Source organism: Antrostomus carolinensis, unplaced genomic scaffold (assembly GCF_000700745.2).
Source record: "Antrostomus carolinensis isolate BGI_N321 unplaced genomic scaffold, ASM70074v2 scaffold13378, whole genome shotgun sequence".
Taxonomy (NCBI): Eukaryota; Metazoa; Chordata; class Aves; order Caprimulgiformes; family Caprimulgidae; genus Antrostomus; species Antrostomus carolinensis.
The window spans coordinates 180,967-192,009 of record NW_010335162.1 but is presented as its reverse complement, the minus strand read 5'-3'; the positions used below and the strand labels follow the sequence as shown (position 1 = coordinate 192,009).

At 42.6% G+C, this 11,043-nt stretch overlaps 1 protein-coding gene across 1 annotated transcript in view; it reads left to right on the top strand.

The window, feature by feature from the left end:
* Nucleotides 1-8,294, top strand: part of GLB1L2 (galactosidase beta 1 like 2) — a gene marked incomplete at its 5' end in the record, with an annotated part of 22,096 nt that extends 13,802 nt beyond the window's left edge. The window contains 9 exons of the mRNA XM_010174457.1: nt 373-453; nt 688-794; nt 1,184-1,330; nt 1,728-1,799; nt 2,762-2,840; nt 4,017-4,104; nt 5,941-6,055; nt 6,868-6,984; nt 8,045-8,294. Coding sequence (XP_010172759.1) covers nt 373-453; nt 688-794; nt 1,184-1,330; nt 1,728-1,799; nt 2,762-2,840; nt 4,017-4,104; nt 5,941-6,055; nt 6,868-6,984; nt 8,045-8,131 — 893 coding nt within the window. The remainder of the gene's footprint in view (nt 1-372; nt 454-687; nt 795-1,183; nt 1,331-1,727; nt 1,800-2,761; nt 2,841-4,016; nt 4,105-5,940; nt 6,056-6,867; nt 6,985-8,044) is intronic.
* Nucleotides 8,295-11,043: the final 2,749 nt, after the last annotated feature.

Here is an 11,043-nt window from a genome sequence, read left to right as displayed (position 1 = left end):
GGAAAGATGGTGATCCAAGATACAGTTCTGGTTTTTTTAATTTTACCAAGTCAAATTGTACCGTAAAGCTTTTTTCATCCCAAAAGCCCTTTGTTAAAATTGTTAATTGTTAACTTCATCCTGTGTGAAATTCTGGATACGTGCAAATTAGGCCTCTAAAAGTATGTTGCTCCTTAATGAGCTGCTCTTCTTCAAATTAAGCAACTCTATGCTTGTCTAGCTAAATTCACACAGAAAAAAGCATACAGGTTTCCATTATATAGACAGTGCCAAGAAAATTGTGTCTTGGGCTTTTTTTTTTGATGACAGTGTACATGAAGGCTGTCCCAGAGCTGCTGTATGTTTTAAAAAACATATGTGCTTCTTTTTCAGATTATGATGCTGTGCTGACAGAGGCTGGAGACTATACATCCAAATTTTTCAAGCTCCGACAACTCTTCAGCATGATCATTGGTAATTATAAATCCAAGAACCAAAATACAGTTCTACCTACAGTGTTAAATCAGAGACTTGTTTAACCTGGCCCTTCTGCTGGAGCCCTGTGACTCTGGTTTGTTGACTGGCTGGGTGTTTTTTCCAACAGATGGGAGGGAGGACCAAAGAAGGTCTGGAGGGGCCTTCAATCTGTGTTGGCTTTTTGCATCTGAAATAGTTGTTTACATCTTTCTCTTTCTTTTTGCATGACAGGCCAGCCTCTTCCTCTCCCTCCCATGATTGAAAGCAAGGCATCATACGGTGCAATCCTGTTGCATCAATATATCTCTCTCTGGGATGTGTTACCATCTCTTTTACAGGTAGTACTACCAATTTAATGCATCTCAGTACTTGGGTGGAAAAGGCAATTAGTGCACTGGCTTGTTATGCCATGAGAATAAGGCTGGGAATGTTTTGTCAAAGATATGCTAAGGAGGCAAATCTTTTATCTCACCTTTTTTACTGCTACTTCTGTTCTCTTGGAAGTCCAGATTTGCAAGTCCTTGGCTCCCTTTTCTGGTACCTTGTCTTCATTGCTGTAGCTTTCATAGAGTCATAAGGTAATTCAGGTTGGAACAGACCTCTGGAGGCTTACAGGGTAAATGTAACCTGTGGCAGAGTGGAACATCTGTCTTAAGTGAATTGCCTCTGTGTGGCCTGTCAATGCTGAGAGGCCACTCCTGCCCTTCAATTTGTTTCTCCTTTGCAGCCTGTTAAGTCAGAGTTGCCTGTGAACATGGAGAACTTGCATCTAAATGATAGCAGTGGGCAGTCGTATGGATACGTGCTCTACGAGACTGTCATATTTGGTGGTGGACATCTGCATTCAAGGGACCATGTCCGTGACCGAGCACAGGTAAGGAGCAGAGGGCAACTGTGACTAACTGCAGTTAGATGTCAATGCTTTGGTCTTGGCAGCTAGGCAGGAAATGGGTCAACCATGAAGGAAAATGTGAAGTTTTAGATCAGAAGTGTGATTCTCTCTTTGTGAAATCTTTGTAAATCAGCTTGAGGTTCCAGTCTACTGAAACTTACAGTATCTTTAAACATCAGAATATTGAATGTTCTGAGAAATGTTGTGATTTATTTTTCCCCACCTAGACTGGATCAGTGACACAGTTATGGACACTGAGTTCTAGTTTCATGTAGAGACAATTTCCTCCCCAGTACAACTGCAGTTGTACCCTGTGCAACAAATGATTATAATATAATTGCTGAGAAGTTCCTCTACTCTCTTGTACTCTATTCTGCAGGTGTTTGTTAACACCATGTATGTTGGTGAGCTGGACTACAACACAGTGGAGCTCACCCTTCCTGAAGGACAGGTAACTAATTGGAGATTGCTCACAATAACAATATGTGGTAACAGAAGCAAGACCACTAAAAAGACATAGGTCTCAGGAGGGTACCTCCCACCTAATCCATTTAACTAGCTGGTACAGTAGCCTGACACGGAATGGTTGTTATACCCTAATTAGACACTATTTCACTAGTGAAACACAGTGTGATTTCACTGCCAGGTTACTATTTGTGATTGAGAAGTGGTTTTTGAATGCTTTCACATGGAGAAAATTCAAGTCAGTGTAGTTCTTGCTGCACAAAATTTGCCAGCCTTCCTGCTACACCCACAACTGTAGACATTGGGTACCTGTACCCTGTTTGTGCAGATTAAGTCCACGTAGGTTTCATCTTCCTTAGCACAAAGCAGGTTTTAAGCGGGTTTGGGAGCTTTTGCACCTTTTGGGTCTCAGATGAAATGAGGGGGAATGTCTCTCTTTAGCTCTGAGAGTAGTCTTACCCTGGCAGAAGCTGGCACTAAGACTAGTCTATTGATTGAATGCATGTCAACAGAGCTGTGCATGGCTCCTTGGAGTAGGTGAGTGGGTGGATATACTCATTGTTCTTATGACTTGTGGGAGAGCTGTATGACATAAGCCTGTACTATGTCAAACTTCATTTCTGCCTCTGTGGGTGATACCAAAATGGTACTTAAAAATTCACCAGAAAAAAAAGAAAACTTTTCTGAAAAGGCTGAAGAGTTCCTCAGTGGCATTACTATTTGCAGTAGCTGAAAGATATGAGGACTCTCTTCTATCACATAATCCAGAAATTTAAAGGAAACAGATAAACTGCATCTGACAAAGGTATTGGTGCCACCTCCCCTCTTAAATCCTGTACTGACCTCTGTTAACCAAGTGTTATGGCTGATGCAGCACATCTGCACACTGCTCCAGCTGATGCTCTTCCTTTTTTTTTTTTCCCTTTTTTTTTTTTTTTTTTTTACCAGGGATTCAGGCAGCTGAGACTCTTGGTAGAGAACCGTGGTCGTGTCAATTATGGCCTGGCATTGAACGAACAGAGGAAAGGTAAGTTAAGTGCTTTGTTCTCAAACTGTCCTCGATAGTTCTCAGAGTTTAAACACTGTAGAACTGTCTGTCTTGTGTGCTTTACACAGAACCAAACTGAAGACCCAGTACAGCCACTGTAGTGCTAGGCAAGACAGTGGGAAATGGTATGACAGAGGGAACTTGTTAAAAAACACAGTTCAGCACCCCCTGGAGTGATTGTAGATGGAAAGTAGTGGCTGCTTGATGGCTTGCATGAAGGCTTCTTATTTTATAGGGGTACAACTAAACCCAAAGCCATCAATGAATCTTATTCTGCTCTAGATTTGCTAGGTGATGTTAGGGCACCCGTTCTCTGTGAGCATGTTACTTCACAGGGAGAGAAGGAAAATACCTTTTTTAATCTTGTGTTTTCCCCTGGGGGTTTGATATTGGAGGGTGACAACATTTAAAAGCTCACACAGTATCAGGAGGAATTCTGCTGAATGAAATTTACTAAAATGTTCGAGTCAATCACACACAACTGTGGAGCTGGAAGAGGTCGAAGTGCCAGGATTCTATTTTAGTGGGGAGCTGTATGCAAAAACTATACAAAATAGACTAATGGAGCTAGGCACGTGACTGCACTAATCTTATTTTACTGCAGAAGAGGTGCATGAAGCCTCTGTGCTGCTTAAGCAATCTCAACTGCACACCTGTAATTAGGAGGCTGGGTTAGAACCCAGGCTTTGCCTGCTACATGGAGAATAACTTTACCTAAAAAGAACTTATTAAGGTGTCTTAAAATCCTTGGATGGAAAGCACTGGATCAGCACTGGACATTAGTGCTTGCCCTTGTTATATTTTGCTGGGCCTGTTGAAGAAGTAACTGATCTACTGCTTTAAAAAAACCCATACGTGGACAGCTAACTAAAAAACAACAGTAACAACAAAACCCCATCTGCTGCGTGTGCCAACACTGTTTTCTGCTTGGAGGGTGTTTAACGGCTTGGTGAGTTGAAGCAAAGGAGAGAGTGGAGAGGCCAAAGTATAGTAATGTTCCCCACTCAATCTGGATGAGCAATGGGACCATATGGACTCTAATTCCATTGCAGAATGTGGCTGCTTTCCATCTCCTGCTGTTCCTCACATTCAAATAGGAAAATCTATCAGCTTTAGCTGTTTTTCAACTCTTCATTACCCCCATTGCTCTTGCAGGCTTAATTGGTGACGTCTTCTTGAATAAAACCCCCTTGAGGAACTTCAAGATTTACAGTTTGGAGATGAAACCTGGCTTCATGAAAAGGTTTGTGGGATTTGAACATTTTTTTCTTCCTCATTTGAAACCAACTGTTCACCAGCAGTACCAAATCCTAAAAGGGAGCAGTTAAATGTATCAGAAAGGCAACACAAGGTAAAAGTAGGTAGGTGGATTTTTGCACTGATAGGTTCCTTGCTGATACCTTTGCCTGAAGTAGTGCAGAAAATGGTGCCACTTTATCCATACCATTATTTCAAGGTGAATCATATTCCCCCTGTGGAGGATTTAAAGACTTCCTCACAACCTGTACAGCAGGGTTAGATGGGGAAGGTAAAAGCATGGCTTACCCAAAGGGGTGGGTCCCAACACACTCACGTGTTGGAGGAGTTTGTGTCTTTCTTGAAATTAGCAATATGGCTGATATATTTAGTAATTCAAACTCGCAAGGGATGAATTCATTCTAGGAAGCTACTAATAGTACATTAACATGTCCAGATGGCTTCCTCTCTTTTAAGTTATTTTGCTTTAATTCAAGAAAGAATGAAAAAGAAATCTAGCAGGGGTAAGTCAAGGAGCCTCTGTTAGCAGATATAGAAAACCTTACCAAACGCTTAAGGCAACAGATGCCCTATGGACTCTGGCCACGAGCCAGAGAGACTGTTTTCAGTTGTGTTATTAATACCAGGAACTAACACATGTGCATCCCCCAAGATACCATTGCTCCCACACTTTGTGTAGGAAGGAGAGAGAGGCCACATTAAACTGAAATGGCTTTTAAAAGGAAAAAAAGCCTTCATTTTGAAATTCTAAGGATTTTAAATTTCTAAGGCCAACCTTAACAGGTGCTAGGGAGCTACTTGAAGGATTCTTACTGATGGGGTAACTTGCATAACCTTTGACTGCAGGGTTTTAGAAGAATATTTCCAGTGAGGAACATGAAAGCAAGTGAACTGCCATGCCCAAATGAGAGCAAGATTAGTCACACTACAGTCAGTTACTGGCAATTGACCAGTAGCAATGAAAAACAATCAGCTTACAGTCGCTGCGTAGGAGGATGGAGCGCATGGTGTTGTGAAAGGAACTGTTGTTGGCTTTTAGTTGAATAATTCAGTAGCAGTCAAGCTGCACTGGATCAATAACTTCCCTCAATCCAAGAGATGCAGTTCATAAGGGTTGGAAGGAAGGTGTCCTGACAGAGGGACTTCTACACTCCTTATTTTCTCTTCCATTTGTCCCTTGCTCCCAAATTGTTGCCACAGGTAAGAAATAATGCCAGACTGCCCCTAATTACTGCAGACTTGCAAGGCTGTGTTCATGTTCCTCGATAGGAACATGGACAGGAATGGCTGTTTTGAATCCTATCAGTTCTCAGGTTTTCCTTTAGCCTGTGCAAGCCCCATGCATTTAGAGCTTGTGCCACGGCACTGACGTAACTGAAGGAGGATGGGCACTTCAGCAGCCAACATGAAGCAGAGATTTATACATTGCTGTAAAGTATTAGAGGTGGTGATAGTCCCATATATCCTTTTCTTGTACCAGAAACTGTCCTCTCAGTGATGTGGCAAGCATAGGATAACGAAGACTGGAACATGTACCACCAGTACACTTATCTTAAGTGGAAGGGAGAGATCAGCTAGGTGCTTGTCTTCAGCGTTTGCAGGAGATGAACACTTCATCCCTTTGCAGCACGAAGAATATTACCTTTAGGCCATACCACTAGAAAGCAGCTGCTTGACATTTCAGGCGTGCAAGGAAGTAGCATCCTTGTTGTAACAACATCCATCTGCTGTTGTAAGCAGCGGTTTGAGATGATCTTGAGACCAGTGTTGTCTCTCAGTGCTGCCTGGTGCTTCCCTGCTGTGTTTGGTGGTTCTCTTGCAGCTTGCGGCATATTGCTGGATGGAGTGCAGTCCCAGATTACTTTGTGGGTCCGGCTTTTTTTCGTGGAAGGCTGTGGATAGAGCATCAGCCACAGGACACTTTCTTGAAGCTACAGGCAAGTCCTAGTTTTCTTTCCCTCTTTATTTTTTCTTGAGCAGGATTTTTAAAAAGCTGGTTAGAATGACACGTGTAATAGCTCGCTCTGATGTTGGAGAAAGAGAGTAGTGGTCCTGATGAGAAAACATGTGTAATACTGACCCTGCTAATGAATAGTTAGTCTTTTTTATTGACATAGAAATGTTATTTATTTTCTACTTGCAGAGGAGTAATGGGCACAAAAAATAAAGGAGGCATTAGCTTTATCCCTGCCTCCTCAATGTGATATGGAATCACTTCTTTGTAGACATGGCATGAGAGTCAGTGTTCACATCTCTCTTTTGTGGAAGGTTACTGCTCTTGCATAGAACTTAGGATAAGATACTAAGTATTATTAAACATCCTCCTCTGATTTCACTCCCTTAGAGACAAGGTTCATGCTCACTTTTCCATTTATGCTTTGTTGTAAATTATGCTAGTCAGTAGCAATACAGTATTTCTGTCACCTGGGAAATAGGTGAGGGGAGATATTCTATGCTTAGGAAGAAATAAAGGTATGTCTGTTCAAAAGGATGAAGTTTCCTGTACAAGCATGAATTGCACATTTTTGAAAGCTCTATCCTTTTAATTATTACATTGAAGATAACTCCAGTTCAACAGGGCTTACTTAAATGTTCATGGCTTCAGGGAGCTGCACAGGGAAAGCAAGCAGAAAACCTATGTAAAACAGCCTGAAAGAACACAAGTGTGAAAGTAGATGTAGTTTCCTGTGGGGATGCTCACTAGGCACTACAGCTGCATCAGTAATTCTGTGTACTGTCTTGATTCTAGGGCTGGGAAAAAGGAGTTGTGTTTGTCAATGGGCAGAACCTGGGCCGCTACTGGAAGATTGGACCTCAGGAAACACTCTACCTTCCTGGGCCCTGGTTATGGAAAGGGAACAATGAGGTGAGAGGCTTTGGGGGGGATTTCTCTTTGCTTGTTTGTATTATTAAAGATCCTGCTCTGAGTCATGTCCCAAAGAGCTAGACATAGACAGTACATTAATTACCTATCTCTAGCTGAAAACCAGTGCAACAGAGAGGAAGGAGACTGTTATCTCCCAAGATCTGTGAAAATTGGGGAAGGTGCTGCTCTAAAGCTGATTATGTCTCTGACAACCATTAAGATGTGATGAGGATGGCAGCTAAACTTCAAAGCACTGCATCAAGTTCCAAATCAAGACAAACCTGATTTGATGCTAGTTCATTTTCTGCATCATGTGATGCTGAAGAAGAATCACAGTTACTGTTCAGACTCATAGTGATTGATCTCTTTAAATTATGCTTCCTTCCCCTGCTGTGATTGTATGCCTTTTCCTCCTAAAAATCGCAGAAACACAGAATATCAGGGATTGGAAGGGACCTCAAAAGATCATCCAGTCCAATCCCCCTGCCAGAGCAGGAACCTAAATGAGATCACGCAGGAAGGCGTCCAGGCGGGTCTTGAATGTCTCCAGAGAAGGAGACTCCACACCCTCCCTGGGCAGCCTGTCCCAGGGCTCTGGCACCCTCACTGGAAAGAAGTTTCTTCTCAAGTTGAAGCAGAACCTCCTGTGTTCCAGCTCACACCCATTGCCCCTTGTCCTACCATTGGGCATCACTGAGAAGAGCCTGGCTCCATCCTCCTGACATTCACCCTTTACATATTGATAAACATTAATGAGGTCACCCCTCAGTCTCCTCTTCTCCAAGCTAAAGAGCCCCAGCTCCCTCAGCCTTTCCTCAGCAGGGAGATGCTCCACTCCCTTCATCATCTTGGTGGCTCTGTGCTGGACTCTCTCCAGCAGTTCCCTGTCCTTCCTGAACTGTGGGGACCAGAACTGGACACAATATTCTAGATGTGGCCTCACCAAGGCAGAGTAGAGGGGGAGGAGAACCTCTCTTGACCTACTCACCACACCCCTTCTAATATTTAAAGTAGCACAGCCTTTGTATGAAGGAACTTGACAAATGCCTCTCTTCTGCAGATTGTAATTTTTGAAGAACGCACTGCAGGACGGATAATACAGTCTGTGGACATACCTTATTTAGGAAGGACCCAGTACGTGGACTGATGAGAGCTTCTTTTCTGTGTTTGGTTCATCTTGAATATTCCTGGTTGCATGTCTGGGGACATGATGGCCCAGGCACTTGGGCATGTTTATTTCCACTAGACCCAGGTAAAGGATTTGCTCTTTGGCAGTAAGTTCAGAAGAGAGAATGGGCCCTGAAGGAACCAGAGTCCATTGTTTCACAGAGGGATGCGGAAGCTCATCTCCCTGCACTACTGAGGACCCACAGCTCGGATGGCTGCGCATGATGTTATGGACCGTCTGGTGAATGTGGGGGAGTAAAAAGGTGCTGAAGGCAGGAGAGAGAGAGAGAAAGAAATGAAATCATCTGAACTGAAAGCTGAGCTCAGCTCTCCCGTGACTTTAAAAAATGTGTTACTACTGGCCTCCTTGTTTTTATAATTAGATAGGGAGGAAATAGTTGGTGAACATGTGAGTAACCAGGTGTGAAAAACCATTTTGTTGTGCTTCCAGGCAGAATTTAGCAACTCAGTCTGCAAAGAGACCATTACTTGTTCACTTGTTGGAAGCCAAGTTGGTTGTCAAATGACTTTAATTCGAGCTTTTTTTTTCCACTAAGTTTTACTATGGAGGTTGTCTCTCTCTCAAAAAGGAAAAAAAAAAGTTTTAAAAATTGAAATGTGTTTTGTCCTCTATGAAATAGACCATTCTGTTTCAGAATGAGAACTTCCAAGGAGGAGGCACAGGAGGAGAAAAGAACCAAGTTAGTCTTCCAGTCATCCCTCCACCCTTAATCTCACTGTGAAGCACCTAAAGATGAAATTCCCCCTTGTAAAATGAGCAGGGATCAGATTTTGGTTGGGGTAAAAGTAAACGGGTTGCATACCTAGTTGCAAATGGGAGAGCACATCCGTACTTTCTAGTTAAACCTGCTGTGGTATCTTGGGATTGTGAGTCCTGTTTTCTTTTTTCTTTTTGTCCTCCAAAACAGAAACACAGGATTTAGGAAAACATGACATGTTGGTTGTTTTTTTTAACTCACCAGCTCCGCAGTCACTGAGGAGCTGCCATCTCTTTAGGGAGAAGAAGAGATCAAATTCAAGCTGCAAATCTGCTCAGAGTCTCCGAGAAGTCGCTCAGCCCTTGCTTTCTGTTCCAGTAATCAGAGGATTCAGGCTATGAGAGAAACACCAAACACGTGCACTGTCTCTAAGAATGGAGTTGCAGGGTATTCTGGCTCTTAGAAACCATAATTTTATTTAACAAATTTAAATACAGTTTGTTTAAAACTGAGAACAGACAGTGCAGCTGTAATACACTCCATCCTGGCCAGAGCTGGTCTTACTGAACATCTCTGCTCCTGAGGACCACGGTAACCTCTGTGCAAGTTGGAAGAGCCCAGGCTCACTTGACCAACTTTGAGGAGAGTGGAGCGTATATGCAGGGTTGTGTTCAGGACTTGATCCTTTGCATTTTTTCTGGAAGTTATTTCCTTCCAAGGAGGGAAGGTTGTGACCCAGCAGGGACTGGAATTAAGATTAGTGAATCAAAACATGCAGCTAGGAGAGGACATCAGTTGGAAACTATTTAAATGGTATGAAAACTTTGTAGTCCTTTAAAAATGTCTCTTTCCACTCTGGGGTTTGCAGACTGAAGTGAACTTGGAAGGCTAGTATACAATAACAGAATAAATCTGCTTGAGTGCAGAGAGTTCCTGTTTTAATTACAATATAGCAATACCCATTCCCGTAGAGCAGCCAGAGCCAGAGGTCTCAAATGTTTCTATCCAAGTAGCGCTTCAGCCAGTGCATCTAAAGGAACATTTTTGTAAAGGCTACGTAGCAAGGCTTCTGTGACTGGGAACTAAAGAATGCAACTTTTCCCCAATGGTTTTTGATATACAGTGGGAGAAAATAACTTACCAAAAAAATATTATTATTCTTTTTTTTTTAAATATTAGAAAATACACAATGTCATTAGTCCAAGGGGAGACTTCTGCACTGTGAAGCTAACAAATCAAATCTATAGCATTTTAATAGCTCTATGTGTTAGGGCTAAAAATAACCAAGTCTATTTCCAGGATTACATTTTCCCCTCAATTCAAAGGTGAAATTGTGCTTCAGACCTTTTTGAAAGAATCAGGACAGTGGGGGTTGGTCAAAGGTTTGACAAGAACTATGAAGGGGGAGGTGAGTTTTGGTTTTTTTCAGAGGGGCTGGAGGTAAGGAGAAGGGGTATGTTGTACCTCACTTTCTTGCTCAGCAAGTGTGTCAATCTCAAATACAGAGTTAACCAAGGTAGTAGCACCCAGGTTCCTCTTCTGCATTGCTCAGTCCTGTGTCTCTCACTGAGAAGCAAAATACAGTTTCATCAGAGAACACCCTTTCATCAATGCTGTCTCAGGTCCTTTGATGTTACACAACAGGAAAGAGGTGACTTAAGTTCTACATAGATAGTTTTTCAACCTACCTCAAGCCAGGTGCTGAAGAAACAGAGCACTAAGCACAGGATCCCCTTTACAAGGGTGCTGCTCTATCCATCAGAAGGTAACTCTCGAACTGCTCCAGCGTGGCTTTTCATGCCAGGAGCCCTGCAGTAGTATGGCATGGCCCTGAAAAAAGGGGCTAGGGCTGAAGGATACATTCCAGTAGAATGGTAAATGCACTAAAATCAGCTTTTATCATTCAATCCCTAGTTTTAAGCAGTTAATTTTATTTTTTTAAGAGTGGAAATTGGGCTTTATGTAGGAGCACCCTTCAGAGAATCCCACACCTAATGCTCATGTGAACCAGATCAGGGCTAAACAGAGCCCAGATCTGAGCCTGGATGAAGTATGATGGTGTGTGGCCGTAACAATCTCATTAAAACCCACTTCCAATTATTTTAGCATGGATGAATAGAGAACCACATGCTGTAAACATAAGTCCATCCAGGAACACAGAGGTATGTCAGAG